The sequence below is a fragment of the Chanodichthys erythropterus genome, chromosome 16 (genome assembly GCF_024489055.1).
Source record: "Chanodichthys erythropterus isolate Z2021 chromosome 16, ASM2448905v1, whole genome shotgun sequence".
NCBI classification, from domain to species: domain Eukaryota; kingdom Metazoa; phylum Chordata; class Actinopteri; order Cypriniformes; family Xenocyprididae; genus Chanodichthys; species Chanodichthys erythropterus.
The window spans coordinates 9,993,330-10,019,690 of record NC_090236.1 but is presented as its reverse complement, the minus strand read 5'-3'; the positions used below and the strand labels follow the sequence as shown (position 1 = coordinate 10,019,690).

General features: G+C 35.8%; 1 protein-coding gene across 2 annotated transcripts; it reads right to left on the bottom strand.

The window, feature by feature from the left end:
• Nucleotides 1–70: 70 nt before the first annotated feature.
• Nucleotides 71–26,361, bottom strand: fyco1b (FYVE and coiled-coil domain autophagy adaptor 1b). 2 transcript variants are annotated; one of them, XM_067363179.1, is made up of 18 exons: nt 26,226–26,361; nt 25,626–25,726; nt 25,038–25,144; nt 22,852–22,977; nt 19,776–19,882; nt 18,760–18,903; nt 14,690–14,783; nt 10,965–13,100; nt 10,785–10,877; nt 10,138–10,256; nt 9,822–9,989; nt 9,518–9,661; nt 8,429–8,619; nt 7,799–7,922; nt 7,369–7,464; nt 5,253–5,463; nt 2,515–2,624; nt 71–1,655 (listed from the first exon to the last, which is right to left on the bottom strand). In XM_067363179.1, the coding sequence occupies exons 2-18, from the start codon at nt 25,675–25,677 to the stop codon at nt 1,577–1,579; spliced, it is 4,101 nt and encodes a 1,366-aa protein (XP_067219280.1). In that variant the 5' UTR covers nt 25,678–25,726; nt 26,226–26,361; the 3' UTR covers nt 71–1,576. The 2 variants fall into 2 exon arrangements, with proteins under 2 accessions (XP_067219280.1, XP_067219281.1); XM_067363180.1 differs by lacking the exon at nt 26,226–26,361 and having other exon boundaries at nt 25,019–25,144.

Genomic DNA, 26,361 nt, shown 5'->3' with positions numbered 1-26,361 from the left:
TATGGAAATCAACAGCATGTCTTTGAATTTAAACAATTGTATACATGTAGATATACAGTGATTGGTTGGGTTGGTTTAAGAAAAAAATTCAAAGGAGAGTCACGCCATCAGTTAGTTTTAATTCAACAGCTCCATATCAAACTAGCTGTAATGTACCATTGCTAATATTTCACAGCTCTTTACAGTAACTACATAAAAAAATGACTGCTTGTCACTCTGATATGCTTACAGTACTCTGATCAAGCTCCAACATCAGCCTCTGAAACACATTCAGAAAGTGCAACAGTTTCAATGCTTCTTATTAAAGTATCAATGCTTCTTATTAAAATGTAGCTATTACAAAAAATGTCATTTACAAAATCCACCATCTTTAGGCTGGAGTTATTGCACTGTGTGGCTTCCAAAAAAAAACTTATTTATGCAAAAAAACACAGTCACTGAGTTATTGCTTATACATTTTTGCCTGGCGTCAGCTGAAAGAAAATAACATTTTTTTGGTTGATGATAAACAAGTCTGTCAGGAAATGGAGTTGCTTCTTATTTCTGTGTACTCGCCCTTTCAGAATACAGATTTTTATGTCTGCATAGAAGTCTTATTTGATTTATAAAGCTTTAAAAAAAAAAAAAACATGTTGTCCAGAATATGAAATATACTATGTAATCTCACAAGAAAATATATTAGTTTCCTTTCTATAGATTCTATTATTATGAAAGACATATTTCACACAATTTCCTCAGTTTTTAGCATCTGTGTTAGACTCGATTATTAGTCAGACAGATGGTATGAAAGAATGGGTAACACTTTACAATAAGGTTTCGTTTGTTAAAATGAACTATCAATAACTTACACAGCATTTATTGTTCTTAATGTTAATCGAAATATTTTCTAATACATTTTTAAGATCAAAATTCTGTTAGCATTAGTTCATTCACTGTGAACACGAACATTAAGATTTTTATTAACTGTTAGTTCATGCTAGTCAGTGCATTTAATTATTGTTAATAAATGAGACCTTATTGTTAAGAGTTACCACAGAATGTTAAAGAAACATACTGGTGTACCTGTATGCGAGTAACCTGATGTCGTGTAAGCATTTTCACCCTATTCACTAATTTAATAACAAAACACAATAATAAAGCTCTTCTGTAGTGCATAATCCGCTATCCTTCAACCTTCATCTATTCTACTACTGACCACACAGCTCTCTAAATTTCACTGCATTTCAGAGTTTTCTTGCCATCCATTCCCTTTAGATTCATTGATAAGTATATCAGAGATATTGTGTCATTCTGGCTATTAGAGTTTGATGTTAAAATCATTCATAAGAGGTTATGAATGAAGAGGAATCATTCATAAGAAGGGAGTAGCTTTTGAATTAGATTTTTAGAAAATAGATTTCTCCATTATTAATAAGACAAGAATTTCACGGGAAAACAATTGCAAAAGTATAATTTCTTATTTCCTTCATTTGATTATGAAAGCAGCATCCCAAGTTTGGCTGGATAAATAGCCATAATCCTCGACAAGCAGTCCCATGATCTGGCACAGACAGAGTAGTGTGCGTGATTAGATTTCCTAAGAAGAACAATCACTTCCATTGGCTTCCTCTGGCTCCTCTACACTCAGTTTGTACAGGACCTTCTTAGAGACGAACCTGCAAACAGGAAGAACAACAAAAAATGAGTTTAAGGGCATTTTCAGACTTGTAGATAGTTTACTTTTTTTTCCAAAAAAAGCACTTAATTTATTACAATGTTGCTTTTTTTTTTCTTTTTTTCTTTTTTTTGGTACAGTTCGCTTTCACAAGGCAACATTTCAAAGTGTATTAAATATGTTTATGCTAGTCACATGCAAGTAAAACTGTCCTCTTATTGGTCAGCTTTCACCTGATTACATTCCTCTTCGTCATCCATAAAAATGGATTGACAAGTTCGTTTTGCTGGCATATCTGTAGCTGTCGTGACACGCAAACACTTACACGAATGCAGCAGTCATTCCATCTCTAACTGATAAATTATAAATATTTAATTATATTTAAAATTATAATATATAAACTTGTAATGCAGTTAGAGCAGGAATCAATGCTTCTTCTGGACAGCATTCTTGCAATGAACGGAGAAGAGCAATTACGCAACGTTTTAAGATGAAGAGATGCTCTTTGGTTTTTAACTGCGATAATTATAATGTGCCCATTCATAGAATGAGACACTGCTGCTTTTTATATAACACTTTTCATGTTAGGAATTATGATACCATTTGGTTTGTTGGTCCATTGGTTTGGACTGCTTTGTAACCTCAACAAAACCAGCCCAGAGTTTGAACACCTCGTTCAGGCGATCTCAGAGCGATTGTTTTGGTGCGGATCTGAGCGCAATTGCCGTGTTCATATAAGCCTAAACAAACTGAGCAAAGGGAGAAAACACACCAGGTTCAGGAACAAATGCTCCAAACAAACCAGGTGTGAAAACGCCCTAAAAGAGATATCTGTTGGAGGAATTGATCTCAATACGTACCTGGAGAAGGAGTTGTCGAAGATAAGGGTGTATTCTCCAGCATTCCTGACCTTCAACTGACCCTGAATTGTTTCCTTATGAGAGTTACATCTCGTCAGAGGGATCAGAACCTGAAAAAGAAGAACCAGGTTTTAGGATCCATTGATTATTACACTAAGATTTCTAAAGCTGTCCAGATGTCATCGCCAAAGGAGAGAAGTGCTGCGGTCTCTTCTTGTCAACACTGCAATGTGTGTTTGACAAATATAGCCATGTTCGTACATGAAAACTGTTAATTTGCTGTAAAATTGCTGAAATAACTTCTCAAATTAGGGTACAATATATCCTATTCCCACAAGCAGTTGCTGTCTGCATTATATATGTATTGCAACCGCTTCACGCACCACTAGGAAAATGCTGTTAATGTCTGATGTCACTGTCCAGAGATTATTGTTAATGTGTTCTGCTGGAAAAATAGCATAATACTAGTTTGATAAAATGGTAAATGATGTGGAGTAATCACATCAGCTCCTACAGAACCTGACTAGCTCAAACTCCTTGACAACATATTAAAGTAGAGCACTGGAACAGTTCTAAGTTACAGCTTTGTTCACACACAGCATTAGCATGGGCTTTTCTGCTGAATCCAAAACCCCTTTGGTCTTCAAAGTATCTGTCTGTAATCAGAAATGTCTCTTACATCTAATATAGTAATAAAGCATACACTCTTAGCCTGGATTTTATATTTACTTAAAAATATAATTACAATATACTTAATATTTTTAGTTTGATTGCATTACTTATAAAATATAAGGATATTCTACTAATTTGTGGGTCTATTTGAATGTGTTAATAAATGTAAGTTAAATGCACTTAAATTACGAAGTTTTTCTCCTGACCTCGCCTCCTACACCCTGGTTTTGCGGCAGGTAATGACGCCATTTTGTCGTGGTGTGTGTGAAGGAGATGTTGATGAGCAGTTGGAACATTTGTTTTGGCTGTTCTACAGACATTTTTTCCAAACATTTACCTTATTATAGTTTTTCACCAAAGGAGAAAATCACAATTTTTAAGTTACCATCACCAAGGTCAGGGTTTGTTTTAGTTGAGCTCTTGACCCTTGACTTTTTAATATTAGATTTTGTTTGGGCAGGTTTAACTGCTTTAAAACCAACCAGACAAGCAAAATTAAAAGATGATCAGGTGGTGTTGGTTATGTTTTCACATAATCATCATTTGATCTGAATCACTGAACTAATTTAGAGCCCAATCTCTGAGTTAGATTTACATTATTGATTACAGCAGCAATGTGATTCTTCAGCAGAAGATCAACTTTTACAACACTTTTTTTTTTTTCAGATCAACTCTGAACATTAGAAAACAAACTACTAAAAAGTCACAGAAAAACAGCAAAATTTAAATAGTGAGAATAAAGAAAATTACTAAGACAATTCAGCTCATAATTTATTCATATAGCAATGCATGATGGGAGGCATGGATGAATTTTGATTGGTGGCAACTTGCTTAGTACATTGAACATTGAACTTAAATATACTAGGTGCAATAACTACAAAAAACATTTTAAGTTAAATGAACTTGAATTATTAAGTTAACATTACTTGTTTTAGGGCAACCAGTTTCCTCTAATTTTTTTAAGTAAATTCAACTTATCCGGGCTAACAGTGTAGTAAAGAATAGCATAAATACTGTTCAAAAGTTTGGAGTGTGTATGACTTTTTTAACATTTTGAAAGAAGTCTCTTCTGCTCACTAAGACTGCATTTATTTGATTAAAACTACAGGAAAAACAGTAATAATTTGAAATATTACTACATATTTTAAAATGTAATTTATTCCTGTGATCAAAGTTGAATTTTCAGCACAATTTCTCCAGCCTTCAGTGTCACATGATCCTTCAGAAATCATTCTAATAAGCTGATTTGCTGCTCAAGAAACAGTTATTATTATTATCAATGTTGAAAACAGTTTTGCTGCTTCATATTTTTGTGGAAACCGTGATACTTTTTTTTTTCAGGATTCTTTACTGAATTGAAAGAAAATATTTAAAACAAAAACCTTTTGTAACAATCCAAGTATTTACTGTAACGTTTGATCAATTTAATGCATTATTACTGAATAAAAAGTTTAATTTCTTAAAAAAAAAAAAAAGGTAATGAAGTATGATATATTTCATGTAGTTTGTTTGGATATTACATTGAGTATATCATACTGTAGTAGCATCTTTCTAAGGTGATGTTTAAAATAATAATAATAAACACATACCTTTTGACAAATGCAAATAAAAACATGAAAAAATATGTATATAAGTATGGTGTTTCCATATTTTACTCTAAAATCACTAAATTCTAGGAAGGTTTGATTTGATAATGTTCAGTAACTGAAGTAGAGTAACTGTAAGCAAAAAAAAAAAAAAAAAAAAATTGCTTCTTTTATATAATGTTTTATATTATGTATAATACAAAAAAAAAAGTACATAGTTAAAACATCAACAAGCTAAATTTCTAATCAGAATATTGCAAATATAGAGCCAGTGGAATCCAGTGGAATTTGAGTCCAAGAGAATTTAAATTGTCTGGACAGCAGCAATAAGACAATATAAGCTGAAACACTGGCAGAGTTCATTTCCAAGCATTTTAATAGCAGGTTCAGTTGGCACATGGACCTCTAAACTGAGAAGTGCTGATGAATTTACAGCAAAGGTTGTAATCGTGAAAGTGCCGTATGGCATGCGTTTGTTACCTTGGCTCCTTCTAGAGGCGTATCTGTGCTTTCTCTGTACACTACACTGAAGGCGATGCTCTTGGGTTTGGAGGAGAAGATCCAGCTGATTGTAGGACCCGGATGTGCAGCGGTTATGAGAATGGCACTGTAACAGCTGGACTTAATGAAGAGTTCTCTGGACGTGTCGCCAAACTGATTCACGTCCTTCACACTGAACGGCACAGACAGCCTGAGAAACAACACTGACGTCAACATTGCTGGTCATGGAATATTATTGCAATATTAGATTTATTTTGACATTATTTATTTTCCTGACAAATTTGCACTTAAAAATACATTTTTAATTTAATTAAAATCAGCATAAATTAAAGGCAGTACAATAAATACTACCATGATGTATAAATACTTTCAAACTTACTGTAAATAACACAGTATATAATTTTTTTCCACATTTCAGACTTTTTCGATTAAAGCGTTAATTCACCCCAAAACGAAAATTCTGTAATTAATTACTCACCCTCATATCGTTCCAAACCCATAAGACCTTTGTTCATCTTTGGAACGCAAATTAAGATATTTTTGATGAAATCTGATGGCTCAGTGAGGCCTCCATTGACAGCAAGATAATTAACACTTTTAAATGCCCATAAAGGAGCTAAAGGCATATAGATAAAGACGAAGCTTTACGAATCTTTAGTTTCAAATCAATGGTTCGGAGCATGTATCAAACTGCCTTGTCAACCATTGAAATTTCGAAACACTTATGATGTAACGAAGCCTCGTTTACCAATGTAGTCACATTAAAGGTGCCCAAGAACGTTCTTTCACAAGATGTAACATAAGTCTAAGGTGTCTCCTGAATGTGTCTGTGAAGTGTCAGCTCAAAATACCCCATAGATTGTTTTAAATGAATTTTTTTAACTGCCTATTTGGGGCATCATTAACAATGCACTGATTTACACTCGGCGCCGCCCCCTTAAATCGCGTGCTCCCTGCCACACCAGCTGTCGAGTATATTACAGCGCATTTACAAAGTTCACACAGCTAATATAACCCTCAAATGGATCTTTACAAGATGTTCGTCATGCCTGCTGCATGCATGCTTCGAATTATGTGAGTAAAGTATTTATTTGGATGTTAAAGTTTTATTCTGAGTGAATTTAAGGCTGTCCTGCGTGGCTAACGGCTAATGCTACACTGTTGGAGAGATTTATAAAGAATGAAGTTGTGTTTATGCATTATACAGACAGCAAGTGTTTAAAAAATGAAAGTAGCGACGGCTCTTGTCTCCGTGAATACAGTAAGAAACGATGGTAACTTTAACCACATTTAACAGTACATTAGCAACATGCTAACAAAACTTTTAGAAAGACAATTTACAAATATTACTAAAAATATCATGCTATCATGGATCATGTCAGTTATTATCGCTCCATCTGCCATTTTTCGCTGTTGTTCTTGCTTGCTTACCTAGTCTGATGATTCAGCTGTGCACAGATCCAGACGTTAATACTGGCTGCCCTTGTCTAATGCCTTGAATATAAGCTGGCATATGTAAATATTGGGGGCGTGCATATTAATGTTAACTGTTACGTAACAGTCGGTGTTATGTTGAGATTCGCCTGTTCTTCGGAGGTCGTTTAAACAAATGAGATTTATATAAGGAGGAGGAAACACTGGAGTTTGAGACTCACTGTATTTCTTTTCCATGTACTGAAATCTTGTTATTTAACTATGCCAAGGTAAATTCAATTTTTGAATCAAGGGCACCTTTAACTGTTTTAAATATGTCTCATGGGCATTTGAAAGTGTTAATTATCTTGCTGTCAATGGAGGCTTCACTTAGCCATCGGATTTCATCAAAAATATCTTAATTTGTGTTCTGAAGATGAACGAAGATCTTGCGGGTTTGGAACGATATGAGGGTGAGTAATTAATGACAGCATTTTAATTTTTGGGTGAACTAACCCTTTAATAGGACAAGAATTTAAGGAAAAAAAATAATCTGACTAACATTGTTGGTCATGGTAATGAATAAACATTGTGATTCTAGATTTATTTTTTGCTAGTATAATAATAATAATTTTGCAAAAATCATAAGGGCATCAGGATCCATCATGTGTGTCTAACTCACGTCATCTCTCCAGATTTCAGCAGGCAGATCTCAGCATCCTGAACAGAGCCAATCAGCTCGTCTGAATCTTCGGTGCTGGCGACGTCACTGCTGCTTCTAAAGACATATAAGCACTTGCATTTAATTTCCTGTCATAGACATATTTAATCACAGAATTAATGCACATCCTACCAAGTGATACAAACTGAATTAAAAGAAAGCCAGCAAGTTTCAATGTTATGTAGTTTACTTAGCAGTACATTAAAGTACACTGGCAGGCACCATGTGTTCATGTCAAATTTGCTCTGATAAATGAAAATAAATCCAATAATGAAACTGAGTTCAGCTCAGCAGGAGCAAATTTAATTTTGTTTGTTACTTCAGCACAAATTCAGAGTGTTGTGTTTAGTGCAGAGAATCTGTGCTAATAAGACAGGTGTGTGTGTCTCACAGCTGTAGTGTCTCTGGTGACAGCGCAGTGGTGTAGTACGAGTCGCTGTCATGGGTGCAGTTCACTTCCTCTTCTGTGATGATGTCATACGCTGTGTCATCTGGCCCAGGGGTCTTCAGTTCCCCTGTGAGGACAACAGTGACATCACACACAAAATTAAAGGGGACCTATAATGTCCTTTTAAAAAGACAGTGTGTTTTAATTGGTCAACCAAGTGTGTTTCGGAAATGCCCCGCCTCTTACATGATGCATAACGCAACTTAAACAGGCCTCGCCCCTTCACCCCAGACCACCCCCCTCCCCACTCCCCACAATACAACAAGTTTAAATTTGCATTGAACATTTAAAGGGATAGTTCACCCTAAAATAAAAATTGATGCATTTTCTTTAGACTTGATTTCTCACAACTTGTGAGCTTTTTTGGTGATAAAGTCTTACACACACATAGCAGAGCAGTGCACAGAAAAACAATGGCCAATGTTAGGATTTGTTAAATAATACATGTTGTTATTGTTTTTTTACCAAACCCTATTGTATACCCCCAGAACACTTGAAATATATGACGTGTTGCAATGGTCCATTCTGTGATAGTTGCTAAGAATGTTAGTTTTGCGCTCCATAACATCTTACATGGTATACCAGGTGTGCTGCTTCGGGTGGGGCTTGACATTGAACGTATAGGACTACCCAGATTTGCCTTTGGGTGGCGCTCTTGTGCAGCATTGTGCTGAGTGAAGCAGTCTTTACAACAGCGTTCCTTAGCACCGCCGACACTCACAGCATAACTGCAGCAGTAGTAACAGAATGGACGCCCACATAACCTGCCAAAAAATATAGAAAACACAAATATACACTACAATTCAAAAGTTTGAGGTTAGCAAGGTTTTTTTTTTTAAAGAAATTAATACTTTTATTAGGCAAGGACGCATTCAATTTCTCAAAAGTGACAGTGAAGACATTTATAATGTTAAAAAAGATTCTAAGTTCGTCTGGCACTTCTCCCTAAAGAGCATGCACACACATCAACCAGAGCGAGAGCAAGAGCACGCCCATCAACGTGCTTTGTTCGGGTTACGAAAATCACCATCAGCCCTGCACAGGACTTGCTTGAGAAAGATTTCTAACTTTGTTTTTAGACCACGAAATCAGCAATGTCACTTAAGAAATGTGTTTTTGGTTTCAGGATAAGATAACCTTGCTTCCCAAAGAACACAGTGTTAAGTGGAGCTGAGAGATTAGTGCTCACGCATTACATTGATGTGCTTTCGATATTAGTTATAACCATAGAAACTGATAGTTGCAATCAATTTTAGTGGTTAAAATGAACAGAGAATATCTCGTGTTTTTCCATGGCTGCTTGAGCCCTCAGGATCGGCGCTTAGGTTTTATAAACAAGGCCCAGTTCTACGCTGGATTTACAGATTGCTTGAAATTGAAAGATGGAGCAGTCACAGTGATAATGATCAAGAGTCGGAATCGCAGGTGGTGAGTAAAACTGCTTCAAATGTCTGTTTTGTTGGCAATAGGTGCCTAAGCGCATGTAATGTAAACAACACAAATGTAGTTAATTCATAAACTCATTATTAATCACTCACTATATGCTATATTCATTATCCATGGATAATGCGATGGTGTATAGTATGTGTTTAAATACATTTGTTTAGCTGACCATTGATAGCAAACTGTGTGTGATACCCCCTTTAAAGTTTCACCTCTGACCTGCAGTTGTGTCTGTGCAGCATCCAGCCAAAGTGATTGCGACAGCTCAGGCAGTATGTGACATCTCTGTCTGTCTGTTCCTCAGATCTCAGTTTCTGTTCAAACTCCAGTGCATCTGACTTCTGCCATAAAGCATCTTTCTCCCTACAGGGGGCACCAGAGTTCTATTAAGAACAGCTTGCAACAATTTAGCAGATACAATAAAGGAATTTTCAAATGCATTTTTTGGGGTTGTAGGTAACATTATCTCCTGATGTGTTGGATACATGTAAGCAGCAAAACCATTAGTAGGTAACTAAGTCACCTTATGAGCTCAATAAGTCTCTCCTCCAGGTTCTTTTTGGTACGAAAAAGGTCATCTATCTCAGCAGACATCTTCAGTTCAGTGTCTTGCTTCTCCATTGCACTTCTGTTTAAGTTCACACTCAGTTCATGACAGGACTGCTGAGCAAGTGTCAGTTCCTTCTCAGCTCTGTCAAAAACAAGGATCAGGCCAGCAGGAGTTCAAAATGACTGGTAGATTGTGAAAGCGAAAATCATCTTAGTGTTTTTTTTTTATTATTGTTTGCTTACGTTTTTAATATATTGTTTATCAGAAAAGCAGTACAGAAATCTCTTACCTTGATAAGTCCATTCTGAGGTTTTTTATCTGTTCCTCTTTCTGATGAATTACAGTTTCAGAATCACCAATGAGGGCATTTTTCTTTTCGATCATCTGACTGTGATCACTGTTGACAGACTTTCAAGCACAAACAACACATAGAAGCAAAAAATTGCTGATTTTCCAAAATTTAAAATAAATCTGATTCAAATAATTAGGGCTGGGAGTCTTCAGCCACCTCAAAAATGAATTCAGAATCACATGCTAAGTAATTTATATAAAACAATGTCAACAGCATTATGAGAGCCTAAAGGGCCATTCACACCAAGTACAATAACTATAAAGATAATTATAATGTTAACTATATTAGCATCCACTCCAAAGCTTGATAATTTTCTGTTTATTATAAGCACACACTGCAGATTTAAATGCTCAAGCTTTTGCTCAAGTCAGCACAGTGGAAAGCAAAAGTATGTTCTGTGTTGACAGCTCCTAAGAGCAGGCTGTTTAACTGTTGCCAAGTGTATAGCAAACTATTCAGTGCACTACTATGGGATTCATTTGATTCATTCACTGGTTTGCATTTATCAATTACTCTATGTAATGAAACGCCAAGTAATGGCCATGAAATGGCCTCAACAGCTATCTAATGAGATCATTTAATACCTCAAGCTCCAAAACTTTGGACTCAAGACTTGAGACTTTCTCGATTTCGTTGTCCAACCTCTTCCTCAGTGCATCCATTTCCTCATTCAGATCCTCCAGAAAGACATTTAAAAACAGTTGTTCAATAACACTAAAAACATGACAAATCCAAAACCCATAAGCATTGTTTACTTCAGTTACCTGCATTTGACTTTGGTGGTGCACAGCCTCATCGCTCAACTGGGACCTCAATGTGTCCACTTCCCTCTGTCGGATCTCTTGGAGGCTTTTGGCTTCTTCCTCCGCCTGTTCAAGTCTCTCCTGCAACTTCTGCATGGCTTCTGGGAGTCCCTCAGTCTGCTTTAGCTGCTCTTGGAGTCTTGCATTATCTTTACTCATGGCCTCCATCGAATCACTTAGAGTTTTCACCTCCTCCTGTGCCTCCATCTGTAGCTCCTGCAGTTTGGTAGAAAGCTCCTCCCATCGCAGCTTAGCCTCCTCGTTCTGCCCCGTCAGCATGCAAACGTGAACCCCGAGCTCTGCTGTCTCTGTGTTGGCCCTATGTAAGGCCTCACGAGCCTCTCCGTTCTCAAGTGCAAGCGTGCTGTTCTGCTTTTTCAACAAGTGAAGTTCTTCCCTCATAGCAGTCATACTCGTTTGGATTTCTGCCCGCACCTTGGCCGCCATATCCCTCTCCTTTACCAGAGTGTCCTCTCTTTCATGGCAGCGTAGCAGTTCCTCCACATGCCTGCGGTTAAGCTCTTCCACCTGGGACTTTAGTTGCTCCGTTTGAGCACGGAGGTCTTCTCTGGAGGCTTCTGTCACTTCCTGCAGAGCATGGATCTTTATCCTCTCCTCTGAGCTTACCAATAGCTGTGCCCGGAGCTCCATGACCTCCTCCTGAAGTCTGGAAACCTCCTTCATGTTGAGTTCAAGTTGGGCCTCAGCCAGAGCCAACCTGGAAGTGGATTCTCCATTATCAGTTGTTGAGGATTCAATAGCTTCCAGGAGGTGTGTAGAATACATTCTCTTGTTCTCCTGTGGGACTGCAGCACTGTCATCTAATTCTTCCAGACTTGATATACTCTTCTCCCCAAGTTGTTCAATTTCGGTTTCCTCATTGTTCATCTGGCCATTCTGTATGCATTTCTCCAGATTTTGGTTCTCCACAGTCAGTCCAGCTGACTCCAGTTTGCTTCTCAGTTGCCTCTGAGAGGCCTGTGCAGTAATCAGTTCTCTCTCTAGAGCGGTCTTGATTTGCGCCAGCTCCTTGCTGCTCTCCTCATTTCTTTTCACAGTCTGGATCAGCTTGGCATTGATCTCCATTAAACTTGTGCACTGGCTCTTGTACTCTTCCAATTTCTTGGCTTGCGTTTGGAAGCTTTGACTCTCTGCAGTCAACCGCTGGTTGTGATTCTCCAGTTGCCGAATCTTCTGGTTACTGGTGGACAACTCATTCATCTTTGTATTTAGTTGTTCTTCAAGCACACTTCTATGTTGCAGCTCCTCTTGCATTCTTTTCTTGTGCTCCTCCAGTTGACCCTCCTGGGCCTCCAATGCCCTTTGCACATCCTGAAGCTGTGTCTGGAGGTTCCCTGCTTCCCGCTCCTTCAGAGATAGTGCTCCCTGAAGGTGACTGATGGTCACCTGCAGCTCATCAGCCTGTTGCATTGCAGTTGTTCGTTCCTTGTCAGCAGAGACTCTAAATGTGTCCAGTTTGCCTTCCATCTCTTTTAGCTTCTCCTCCTGAAGCGTCAGCTCCTGGGCAAGTCGCTCAGCTAGTCTAGCCCGGTTTTCGCTCTCTCGTTTAGACTCAATCCTATCTTCTTCAGCCTCCTTTAGCTTTTTCAGGAGCTCTTGGATCTTCCAGGCTGAGTCGCAGTAGTTGGCGGCCTGCTGTCCTTTTTCGCTCAGAGCTCCGTCGAGCTTTGCCAGCAACTCCATGTTCCTGTTCTCCGCAATGCTCAGCTTGGATTCTAGATTGCGTTCTGATGTCCGTAAAGCCCCCAGATCCTGTGTGGTGGTATGGAGGCGATCGGTGCACTCTCTGACAGCTTTTACCACCTCCTGCTCCCCTGTAGATGGTTCTCCTTCTTTCTCTTGATTAGGACCTTTAGCCAATAGTTGTCCCTGTAGGTCACTGAGCACAGCTCTCAGATCAGCTGCCTCACTGGTGAGCTGCTGGACCTTCTCCTGGAGCTCTTTTTGCTTCAACTCTGATTGGTCAAGCTCAATGCGCAGGTCCTCAGAAGTGCTACAGGACAGTTCGCCCAACTCACCCAGATCACCTAGCAGACTGGAGCCGAATTCTTGGCCTGGAGGAAACTCCTGAGCTTGCTGCATGAGGGGAAAAGTGACAAAAAAAATCAACAGAAAACAGTGAAAAAGAAAGCAAAATACATTCACTCACATTGGTCTGTTGATATTGAAAACACTAAATTACTGGTATTGTGGTAATGAATCCGAAATTTGATTGGTGGAACAAATAAAGGAAAACGAAATTTTTTCAGGGTGGAATGATTCATGTAATGTGTTTCACATAGTAAGATTACTTAATCGAAGTATTGAGTGCTGAGTTTACTTTACTTTATACTTTATTTGTCCCTGTTAAGGGAAAATTGTCTTGGGCTTGTACCAAGGTACTTTTTACAGTAAGTACCACCTTTCTTTTTTATATTTTTTAAATTAAATTACTGAGACATACACTTGAAAACCTCTCCCTTTCCCATTCTGTAGTAATGTTTGCCTATGAAGTGGATACATATGCCTATGGGTCTCTGTACCAATGTTGTTATTGTTAACTAAAACTAAAAATTGTAAAATAAATAAATTGTTTTCAGCAATTAAAATTCGAAAAGTTGAAATAAAATAAACTATAAATATTAGTAGAACATTTTTTTTAATGAAATGAAAATTAGAAACGTTACCTTTGTTTCTTTTCTTTTCTCAAGTTTTTTATTTATTTTTATTTTTTATGCCTAATAACATCTGGCAAGGGGACTACCAATGAAAACTAGACCTTTGGGCTAATTTGGGTACATTTACATTCATTCATGTTGATTATTTTACACTGTCCCTTTTTTAAATAAATAAACCATGACAACTAACAGAAATAAATAAGTTTAAATTAAAGTACTAAAATTACTTAAAAAATATATTATATATATATATATATATATATATATATATATATATATATATATATATATATATATATATATATATATATACATATTATATATATATTTAAAATAAAAATAAAAATTGGTAAAACTAGTAGACTACATCAGTTCCATGAACTATCAATTAAAAATATTTCTAAAGCATTTAGTAGGCTAATCTCAGATGATGTTAATTTCAACATTTAAAATTACATTATTAAAATCAAAAGTTCTGTGTTAATATTGTTTAACAGACCTGAGCCAACATGAACTAACAATGAACAATTGTATTTTATTTAACTAACATTAACAAAGATAAAAAATAAATAAATGTTTGGCTCATTGTTAGTGAATGTAAGGTGATGCATTAACTAATATTATTTTTTGTAGTGTTTTATTGTAAATTGTTACCACTAGAATATATAGAAATACTTGACAAACAATGACAAAATCACATAAAATAACTAAAACATAAACTAAATTTAAAATAAAAACTGAAAATATAAAAATAAAAGCAAATTCAAAATATTAATAAATACTACTGTTGTACATAAGGTAAACAATACTAAAATAACACTGTTTTTTTGTTGTTATTGTTGTTTAGAGGTAACTCAATATTGCAGCAAATTACTTTAAAACAACATGAAATGAATAAATTAATTGATACATCTGACAACATGTATCCAGATATTGTGAGGATATGAACAGAATTGCAATTTTATTGCCATTTCTGATGTGTAAGATGTTTCTAATGTATCACCAAACCTGTGAGTAAGTGCTGACCAAACTGTTGACACTAGAGCAGCGACTGGGTGGTTTCCACAAATGGGCCGGTGAGAGAGCTGATCCCAGAGTCTTTCTGCATGTGTGAAACACTCATAATAAGCATAATTTGTATTTCTAATTTTTTTCATTAATATTATTTGACAATGAAAAACATATGTACACTGTAAAACCAAACAGTGAAATTACTTAAATTAAATGAAATCACTCAAATAATAATGAAAGTTCACTGTACACTGCGTTCCAAATTATTATGCAAGAGACAAATCAGTAAGATTTCTGTACAATAAACATTCAGATTTTAGTTTTTCTAAGAAAATGTTTGTTCATTTATTTATCCATGTATTTTTCAGATAACTGTTATCAATCTCAGACAAAATAATTTGCCAGGTCTATGGAAACCCTACTTAGGAGTTTGTTCCACATTATTAAGCAAGTCACAGTTCTCATGCAATATGGGGAGGAAGAAAGATCTTTCTGAAGATGAAAAGCATGAAATGGTGCAATGTTGTGCAAAAGGCAACTAATATTGTGTGAAACTGAATAGAGATTATCAAATTATCATAAGATTTGTGAGTGATTTAGAGCACAGCAGAACTCAGATTAAGGCTTATTAAGGAAAGTTCCTGTCAAAAAAATTAATTGTATTAAAAGGGCAGCTATAAAAAAAAAAGCCAGTGTTGAGCAGCAAACAGGTATTTGAAGCTGCTGGTGTCTCTGGAGTCTCAAGAAGCTCTCCATGCTGGCTGGCAGTTGTGCGTAAAGATGCATTTTAGACACCACTAACCAAACCTCACAAAGAGAAACATTTACAGTGGGTGTAGAAATACATGAAGACTCATTTTTAAATAGTTTTATTCACTGAATAATGCCGTACTATAATGGATGGTCTAATGGATGGATTTCTGGATGGTTGGTGAATGGCCACCACGTTCCAACAAGACTGTGACGTCAGCAAGGAGCTGCCGGGTGATGATTTGGGCTGGAATACTGGGAAGTGAGATGGAGGGTATTAAAATTACTTTTGCAAGATATGTGGAGTTCATAACTGGCCATTTTCAGCTATGATATAAAAAGGAGGATAGTGCCTTCTGAAATACAATGCACTATGCACTATCCCATGTTGCAAAAAAAAACACCACAGCAATAAAACTGTTTGAAAATGTATTTCTACACTACATAAATGTTTTCTACACAACACACCACTATAAATGTTTCTCTTTGTGAGCTTTGGTTTGAAGTGGTTAAAATGCATCTTTACGCACAACTGCCAGCCTGCATGGTGAGGTTCTCAAGACTCCAGAGACACCAGAAGCTTCAAATACCTGTTTGCTGCTCAACACTGGCTTTTTTTATAGCTGCCCTTTTAATACTTTTTTCTGACAAGAACTTTCTTTAATAAGCCTTTATCTAACCGAGTTCTGCTGTGCTCTAAATCATTCACAAATCTTATGATAATTCAATAATCTCCATTCAGTTTCATACAATATTAGTTGTTTTCATGCCTTTTGCACAACATTGCACCATTTCATGCTTTTCATCTCCAGAAAGATCTTTCTTCCTCCCCATATTGCATGAAAACTGTGACTCGCTTAATAATGTGGAACAACCTCTAAGTAGGGTTTCCATAGACCTGGCAAATTATTTTGTCGGAGACTGATACCAGTTATCTAAAAAGAGATGGATAAATAAACAAACAAACATTTTCTTAGAAAAACTAAAATCTGAATGTTTATTGTACTGAAATCTTACTGATATGTCTATTGCATAATAATTTGGAACGCAGTGTACTTAATAGAAAAAAAGTTGTGAACTCAAAATTTGATTGTAGTAAGCTGAACTTAAAATGATTGAGTTGCAGCAGATTTCTAATTCCCAGCATGCTTTGCGTCAGACTGTATAAGAAAAATAAATGTTGAAATTAAGTGTTATTTTGTTTTTGCACAAGATTAACATGGTTAACGTTAGTGTTTAATGTTGTGTTATGTTGGGATTTACAGGAGGTTCTTGTTAGTTTTGTAGGGTAACCATTATGGTGAAGGGTAGAGCTTGTGGTTAGCTTGAGGGTGAGCTGAAAAACTTTTAAGATATACTGTATGTTGTTTGATTATATACATACAAGTATGTAATGACAGTCTTTTTGACAGTTATAATAGCATGTGTTATTTGATATTTAACATTTAACCAAGATCTGAATGTGATGTTTATGAACTATGTAATTAACATTATGACGAGTGGGGAGAGGCTGAGAACTGTGGGAGCGAAGGGATGCCGGTGACGTTATTGTTAATGAGAGACACCTGTTTACCACTGGCCTTGCTCCACTTCCACGGCTCTCAGCCTCGCCCCACTTGTCACAAAAAAAACATTAAGTTCTACTTAAAGTTAGTACTTAAAGGGTTAGTTCACCCAAAAATGAAAATTCTATCATTTATTACTTATAAATGATAGAATGATACTTATAACCCTCATGTCGTTCTACACTCGTAAGACCTTTGTTCATCTTCGGAACACAAATGAAGATATTTTAGTTGAAATCAAATGGCTCCGTGAGGCCTTCATAGGGAGCAATGACATTTCCTCTCTCAAGATCCATAAAGGTACTAAAAACATATTTAAATCGGTTCATGTGAGTACAGTGGTTCAATATTAATATTATAAAGGGACGAGAATATTTTTGGTGCGCCAAAAAAACAAAATAATGACTTATTTAGTGAGAGCCGATTTCAAAACACTGCTTCAGGAAGCTTCGGAGCTCAAATGAATCAGCATATCGAATCTGCTGTTCGGAGAGCCAAAGTCACGTGATTTCATCCGTTGGCAGTTTGACACGCGATCTGAATCATAATTCGATACACTGATTCACTGTGCTCCGAATCTTCCTGAAGCAGTGTTTTGAAATCGCCCATCACTAAATAAGTCGTTATTTTGGTTTTTTTTGGCACACCAATAATATTCTCGTTGCTTTATAATATTAATATTGAACCACTGTACTCACATGACCTGATTTAAATATGTTTTTAGTACCTTTATGGATCTTAATTAAACGTCTTTTTATTAAAGCATGTGATTTGACATATAAAAAAAAGGCTCTCAAGTGAATTGTAAGTAATTCAAAAAGTAAAACATAATAATAGAATGAAAAAGAATAAATAAAAAATGGTTAACTTAAAGGTGATTTAAAACTTATAGTAGTACAACATTAACAAAAAAAAAAAAAAAGAACACCACCAGACTGACCACGATCTCCCACAATATCCCAACCCCCTATTCATCCCAATCCACCCCCCTACCCCAACCCCCCCCCAAATATATCTCCACCTTTCACCGTAGAGACCCTCACTCTAAAACCATTAGCATTGTCATATATCGTGTGCTAGGATGCGGACTGTTGCACTGGATTTGTAGTTTTTAGATATGATATGAGGGGTTTCCATATTTTATTGAATAAGTTAAGCCTATCTCTCAGCGTATATCTTATCCTTTCTAAATGAAGTGTATTAGTTAAATCTTCTAACCACATCTTAGAAGTAGGTACAGTTGTATTCTTCCATAAGATACCTTTATGGATCTTGAGAGAGGAAATGTCATTGCTCCCTATGAAGGCCTCACGGAGCCATCGGATTTCAACTAAAATATCTTTGTTTGCGTTCCGAAGATTAACGAATGATGAACGTCGTCATTTATTACTTACGTCATGAGGGTAAGTAATAAATGACAGAATTTTCATTTTTGGGTGAACTAACCCTTTAAATGATTTGAGGTAATAAGCTTCCTCAAATGTTTTGAGTATTATGAACTTATTGAGTTTTACAGTGTACAAATAAGTACACATTTACAAATGAAATACAAAGTCATTGTAGGCAATGCTCTTTAATGTACTTCTTTGCTGACCCCTGTACTATGATGATGCTATTAAAAAAAAATGATTCAATGAATAGCAAAATCTACAAAATATCATATGATAGATAGCACATTAAGGTTAAATGTATTAAAGTCAATACTTTTACATTACTACTGTGATATACATAGGATGAATCCTTATGAATTACCTGGCAAAAGTAGGCCAGTCAGAGTCAAGATCGTGACCTCTGGATGCTACATCAAACTGGACCTCATTGAGTTCATACAGGTGGTTGACGATATCGATATTCAGATGGGATTTCAGGAAGGGACTGCGTTCGTAATACCACTCACTGTGAATGATAAACCAAAATTACTGACCACTCATAAATTAAGTTCTCAGATATATGAATAAAGTTCTCAGAATGTTTGTTTATAAGAGTTGTTATTCACTGTGCATTTCAGTTCATTTAGCTTTGCTTTTGTAATGGGCAGCATACCACATCTGTGTTAAAATGATTAAAATAAAAATAGATGACATTACATGTATGTATATTCTACTTTAAGACAAAGTTTTTTGTATGTGTGTGTGTGTCAAGAGAAGTGAAAGCGGTTGGAGGAAGAGAAATTATTGTGTTCAAGAGTCAACACTTTCAGATCTGTTACGTAAAAAACAGCTTTGCAAAACCTGTGAAACTATTAATTTTATATTAATGCACTAATATATGCACTAATGCATCAACATTCTTTATTCACATGACCATGTTGTGTTATATGCAAAATAAACATTATTTGTAATTTATTGTAGACTAATTTGCTGAAGCTTAAGCCTTTTAAAGTTGGTTAGTAGAGATAGTTTCTGGTTTCATGCATACACTTTTTTTGTGTGTGAATTCTTTTCAACACCTTAGAGTACAAGTTCAGTGTGGTTGAAATTTCCACTGTTATGGTTGTTTACATGTTTTCAAGTTTCAGGCTTAATACTGGCATTATTTACACTAGAATGTCATACTGCTAGGTTCTATCTTCATTACTGCTTCTTCTCATATTCATTTTTAGTTAATGCCATATCATAAACATTTTACAGGAAATACAAATTATACTCTGCAGTATATTTAGGGGAGACCACAAAACTATGCATTTTGAACTATGAGTCATACTCTTACTGTACATCTATTAAAAGAAGTTCCCATCAAGATAGTCAAATTACTGCTGAACACATTACCATGTGATTTTGTAGTTCATAAGACATTGTTGAAGAGTGTCTGCCAGCCTTTGGTGCACCAGACAGTAGCGGATGAAAGCCCGTCCTTTCCCTAATGACGTCTTCAGCTAAATTCACACAAAATAAACACACAGACCTTGCATTAAATAAAAGGATCTATATGTTTTTAAATCACAGAGACCTGAGAATGAAATATGTTCAGGTTAACTATATATAAAGTTTGGCCTGAAAACAACACAACAGTTTCTCTTTTCCTCCTTATGATAATGCAATGAGACATGCTGAAGAACAATAACACACGTTTACAGTGAGTAGACAGGAAGGATTATGGGCGAGAAAGAAAGAGGGGATGGCATCAAGAAAGGTCCACGAGCCAGAACTCGAACCCGGGTCACGTGAGCTGCCCACAAGGCTATCGGCACAGACTACAACTTGACCTCAATGGTTTATTCTCCATCATTCATCTCATTTTGCCTGTACATAAATTAACTTTTGTGTTATGTCCTCACAGATTAAAATATATAAATCAAAATATTTCTTGCATTTATGTAGAAGAGGCTCAGCACCCAAGGCTCTATCACCTATTGCCTCAATGGTGTACAGTGTCTTTGGGCAGATTGCTGAGGTGGATTGCTGGCAAAAGCCATTTTAGGATTGTTTGTGATTTGGCCAGAGCTTTCCCTATCCAATCTTTTTTCCCTTTTCTCAATAAATATCTGCGTACACACAAAACCACTGAAACAGACTCAAAACGACGTAGTACACATGCCAGATCAGTATGTGGTGCTGTACTTCTGCTACAGAGATATACTAAAAACAGAGAATAAGACTTAACATAAACCTTGCGCGCTGTATACAAACTTTAGTAAAGCTTAGAAATAAAGTTTTATTTTAGTAAAGCTAATAGACTTGGTAGCTTCTGCGGCACGAACACAAGCATGTAATCCATTATTGTTGTTGTTGTTGCTGTTATGTGACGTAGCGGTGTCTGACTAGGGTCAAGATGCGGGGTGATGACATCACCGTTTCACAAAATATACGGATTGGCTGCACACATGAAAATGCAAGGGTGTCATTTTCAGATTTATCCACTCTGGGAAACGGTTTCAAAAAATAGTGGTTTCACACTCACAAAATGCTCAATCTATCTGGATGAAATGCCTATACGGTACAAAATATTTTACCAAGACTGGTCTTCATTGACGGAGAACAACATCTACATTGATCCGCCTTCAAATACTGTAGCTGAGGACTGCACAAGTTTGGTTCGTGTTGTCGACATGTCGAAAAGATGTTGTTTTCAGTGCTGCGAATCCACTTTGCTGCACTTGAAAAGGATGAGGACTCAAATAGGAATTTAGACAGAAAAACCAACGCCATCGTTACTGTTCGTGTCACTGTGTATACAAGTGCCGAGGAAGATCTGGAGCTGAAATTCAGATATGGTAATTGGCGTTCCTTTTCCGGCACACGCTGTAAGCGGCAGACGAATCACAACAGACTAGGCCATCTGACCAATCAGAGAACAGTTGGCTCGCAGAAAGGAGGTGTTTTGAGAGACTGAATATTCGAACAAACCGTTTCAGACTCTTTGAGAAAAGAGGTGATGTTGCAAAGTATATTATAAGAAAAAAGTGTTTTTGACCTTGGACCATGTAAACCTACTGTAGGAGACCTCCAAAACAAAATAAGGAACCTTTAAAATAGCAAAATATGGGCATTTTAAAATTTGAAATTCACTTTTTTGCATTTCTTATTCCTTTTTAGTATTTAAAAAAATAAAACAAAACTTCTGGCAGTCTGATCAAATAGTCATAAAAGCATGTTCAATATTGCTTCCTGCTGGTCTGGCATACTAGAAAGGTCAAGCTGAGTGCACCGCATAGTGGGATACACTATCAGTGCAGTGTGCTCTGGTTGTATTCTGCAGATTTTGGCAAATGTTGTAATACGACCTCTGGGTATCTCATGTATACAGAAAATGAGTGTAGTGAACACAGTGCAAATTGAAAATATTGTATGAATAGTATGGTAATATGCCATTCTAAACACAAACAATGTCTGTCTCTGGGACAGTATTGTCAGGAGAACAGATGGAGGATTACAGTGGGTGACCAAAGAGCATAAGGACACCAGATGGAAACGTTACACTACAGCTGATGCTGGATTTCTGGATTTGTTCTGGATTTGAGACTCACATAAACCTGCATTTAAGTGGCAAAGGAATTCTGAAGAGTTTTGTATGTATAAGTTGTTCTTCAAAGGAGAAAAAGGGAACATTTCCTAATAATTGATTAAATTGTAATCAGTGAGTAAAACAGGTTAGTGTCTCAAACTGATTATGTTGGGAACAGTACACAAAGAGAATGATCACCTTTTAAGATGGTGCAGGAATAAGTGCAAGAATACAATGCAATAAAAGAAGTTTCAGTGCATGTTGTGGGTGATTGCCAGGATGTTGCTACAGTAGGTGGTTTCTAGGGTGTTCTAGCTGTTGCATACTGGCTAAGAGAAAGGGTTTCTTCTTAGAGCCAAAATTGGTCCAAACAGTAATAATATTCTGGCCCCAAGATAAGGCTCAGGTCCCTCCTTCAATGTAAGTCTATATAATTAAAAAAAAAAAAAAAAAAAAAAAAAAAAAAAAAAGGCTGATAAATTAAGTCTGATTCCTTGGCACACCTTTCCACAATAAGGTATGAGTTGATGAGTTGTGTGCCAAAGTTAGTTTCTAACCCAAAGTATAAATAATAGTAACAGTTTCGCATAGCAAACACCACTAAAATAACCTGCCTATGTGTATAATGTACAGTTCTTTGGTCTATGAACAGAACAATAATCTTTGCAAGAGCCTCTACTGCTACTCGAACACCTACAGCACATAACCAACCTGAGGCTGAGTGTCACCACTTCCTTCTTGAAACCCTCCAGAGAGGTGGAGATTAAAACAAAGACGTATATAAAATGTCAGAAAACAGCGACATGAAACTGCGAAAGAGAAATGAGAAGGTATGCTGGTGCCAAACACGCACTAGAGATTTGTTTTCTTGCAGAGGTTTGGGCTCGTTCAGTGGATTACCTCAGAGATTGATTTGACAAAGCGAATGCCGTCATTAGCTCCTTTAATCTTGGCCAAGCAGTCACAGAAATAGTCCCAGTAGTCTTTCCTGCTGCCCAGAAATGTGGTCCTCTCTTTTTGGTCAAACTGGACACAACAGTCAACAGGTTAATCTCAAAGCAATCACTCTAAACATGACTTTTGGTTGAATATGACTGTGGAGATTAACATATCCCAGGTCATTATAGAATGCCATGTTAAGCCCTACAAGAATCTAGTTCAGGTGTTTTGCATGACATTCCACTTTTGCTCAAGTTAAAACTAGTTCCACCAGAATCTGCAAACTTGTTCCACATTTTCTGCACTGATAGTGGGTGAAAATATGTGGGATTTTTTTTTATTATTATTACAAATTACAATTGTTGAATCAGCAGTGTTGGGAAGAAGTACACAAATCAAGTACTTGAGTAAAAGTACAAGAGTACTTGATTTTTTTAATGTACTTAAAAGTAAAAAAGTATTGATAGATAAATGTCTGTTTTGTAATTTTATATATTTTTTTGCACGTATGCATGTATTGCATGTTCAAATTTTAATATTATTCATATTAACAGGTTAGTAAATGTTTCCCCCTGGAGTATATAATGGGTTTGGAAATCTTAGAGAAATTCTTAATTAATTTACAGTTTAACTAAACCCATTAGATTTTAGTCAACTAAATCTACTCAGGTGAAAAAAAAATTTTGTGCACTAATTTTGTACTTAATATACAAAAAATTCTTCTTTAGTACTTCTTAAGATAATCTTAAGAACATCTAAGTGTACTCAACTGTGCTATTTTGAGACACCGTGAAATATGAACTTAAATGTGCTTTTAATATACTACCTCTGTATTTAAAAAATGTATTTAGATACTACTTATAGTACATTTGAACCCATAGTGAACTACAAGTATATTAATTTTTAGTATATTAAGTACAAAATTAGTGCGCAAAAATAGAGCACTTTAAGTACAGTACATTATTGAAACTTTTTTTGTACTTTTTTTCACCTGGGTAGACTAAAATATGACTAAAAAAAAAAAAAAAAAAAAAAATCACAAACAACCTAAAAATGAGTCATTTACAATAATCAATCTTCACGCCATCAGTCGCACGCACCCTCAATCTCTCGGTTCTTGGCTCATTTTGAGTCAGACTTGTAAATTTCTCGCTCTGAACGGATCATTGAATCAGTGAGTTGACTCAAGAACAGCTGCAATTGAATCAGTCCAATTTGCAAATGAAACATTCAGTGTGATTTGCGAACCAGTTTAACAGGTTCATTAAAAAGAATCAGTTCACGAATCGGACACTGCTATTGCATCTCGGTGCACGTGACTTTCTTCAGTTCAAAATAATCAGTAATGATATGTTTTATGAAATGCAGAGTAAAAAGTATGACATGCTTTGGAATGTAGTGAAGTAAAAGTAAAAGTTTCTCAAAATAAAAATACTCCAGTAAAATACAGATACTTGAAAAATGCACTTAAGCAACTTAATACTTTGTTACTGTCCACCACTGCAAATCAGTGTTGTTTTTCTTAACTAAACCTAAAACTGTAACTATTAAAATGTGATTTCAGTAACTGAAATAAAATAAAACATAAATATTATATTAAAAACAAACAATAATGAGACATGTTGCCTTTGGCAAATAACTGAAAAAGTTGAGGTACTAAAATTACTAAAACTAAAACTGGAATAAAAATGAATTCAAGCTATAAAGAAAAAAAAAAAACATAATGACAAATTACTAAATTATTAAATTTAGCACATAAGAAAATACTAAAATAAAACTATAAACTATACTAATAAAAAATAATGCTTTAAAACAGAATTAATTTAATTATGTCCACTGACTTATAATGGGGAGAAAAGGACTTTTCTGTCAGACCCTTATTTAAATATGGTAAAAAATGTGTTAAACAGAGCTGAAGGTACAGCACTATTATTGGTAGATAATATTTAAATCCAATCAATGAACACAGAAGGGGCAGATATGTGTGAACTTTGTGAATGACAACTACTGAATTCTGTGGAAATTTCTGCTGGATTTTGTAGGTGCAGATTCCATGTGGGCCTAATCTTAACTTCAAAACAGAGTTCATGGTGAACAAAGAAATCTCAAGCATTAAATGTAAAACAACCTTAAAAACTGTGCCATACTTGCAGTAGGTACTCCAGTTTATAGCAGAACTTGTGAAGGCTGGAACTGTCATCGCTGATGGGCTCTCCAGTATCACAATGTTCTTTGCTCAACTCAGAAACTGCATCTGCAGGTGTAGTGCAATATACATCAAAATATATGAAGTTATATAAGAAGTTATATTGTTATATATTGTCCCTTTTTATAAGAGACTGCATGATGTTTAAGTGAAGTACAGCTAGTTTCCAAATTTCAGTAGCATAGTAAGATTTCCATGACTTATCAAGTTTTGGATAATAAATATTTTAGGCTCTCCTTTATGGTGGGACCTTGAGTGAGTAATTGCACCTCACAGTAATGAGAAACATTAATATTAATAAATAAACACCAATGAGCCAAATTTCACAAATCATGATTTCAACACTACACATGACAGGGAGATTGCATGCTTGCTGACTACCCATATATGAGAATAGTGAGTATGTCTCTAGAATAAGCTTCAACATTTCTTGGCCAATCACAGTGTCAAGAGACTCAGTTCACATGACTGTGCGCACATGCAATAAATCACACTGATTGTGTGAGGGAGAGACAGAGACAGATTTTACCATGCAGATCTCTGATTATTCTCTGCAGCTGGTTTTCTCCGACTGTACTCATGATGGGTTGAATATGTTAGTGTGGATGGTTCATAAAGTCAACATTATGTCTGTAAAACCAAAGAAAAACAGGGTTGTAGGCTACTAAAAGAATAAAGACAACAATAAAACACTAAATATCAAACTGTTTATGAAGGTATACGATGTTGTAAAAACATAATATGTTATGATACTTTTACTGTAATTGGTATCATAACATAAAAGAAGAGCAACAGAATAATGTATTTGTGTGTTGTAACATATGTGAGTGCAGGTGCATTAGAGAGTTTTACTTTTGTTTTTAAACATGTTTTTTACAGCCATAAATTCACAAACCCTTAAATAACATAGTATGGTTACCATTATAAAAGACTAAAACTACAAATATTATTTTTTAATATTTTAATGAGACTGAGGAGGAAACAACGCACCTGCTGAACTTTACAACTTCTAAACAGCGTTTATCGTTTTAGTCATATTTCTGGCAGAACAGTCTATCGTCGGGATAAATAAATGTATATAAGATAAACAGGTGAAAATAGTGATAAACAGATGTAAATAAAGACATACTTCATACAGAAAGATGATCTTCTTCCTCATCGATTATTTACAGTAGATACAACCCTGCTAGCATTTCAAGGGGCGGTTGCTAAGATTGACTGACAGCACGCTAATCCAATCAGAGGCGAAACCGCGATAGCAGATT

Bases quoted from the DNA above. Each gene is read 5' to 3' on its own strand.
- fyco1b (XM_067363179.1), bottom strand. From the start codon at position 25,677: ATGAGTACAGTCGGAGAAAACCAGCTGCAGAGAATAATCAGAGATCTG. The intron at 25,145-25,625 runs GTAAAATCTGTC...CTACACCTGCAG, and splicing joins AATAATCAGAGATCTGCATG to ATGCAGTTTCTGAGTTGAGC. The intron at 7,923-8,428 runs GTAAGATGTTAT...TTGTCCTCACAG, and splicing joins CAGCACACCTGGTATACCAT to GGGAACTGAAGACCCCTGGG.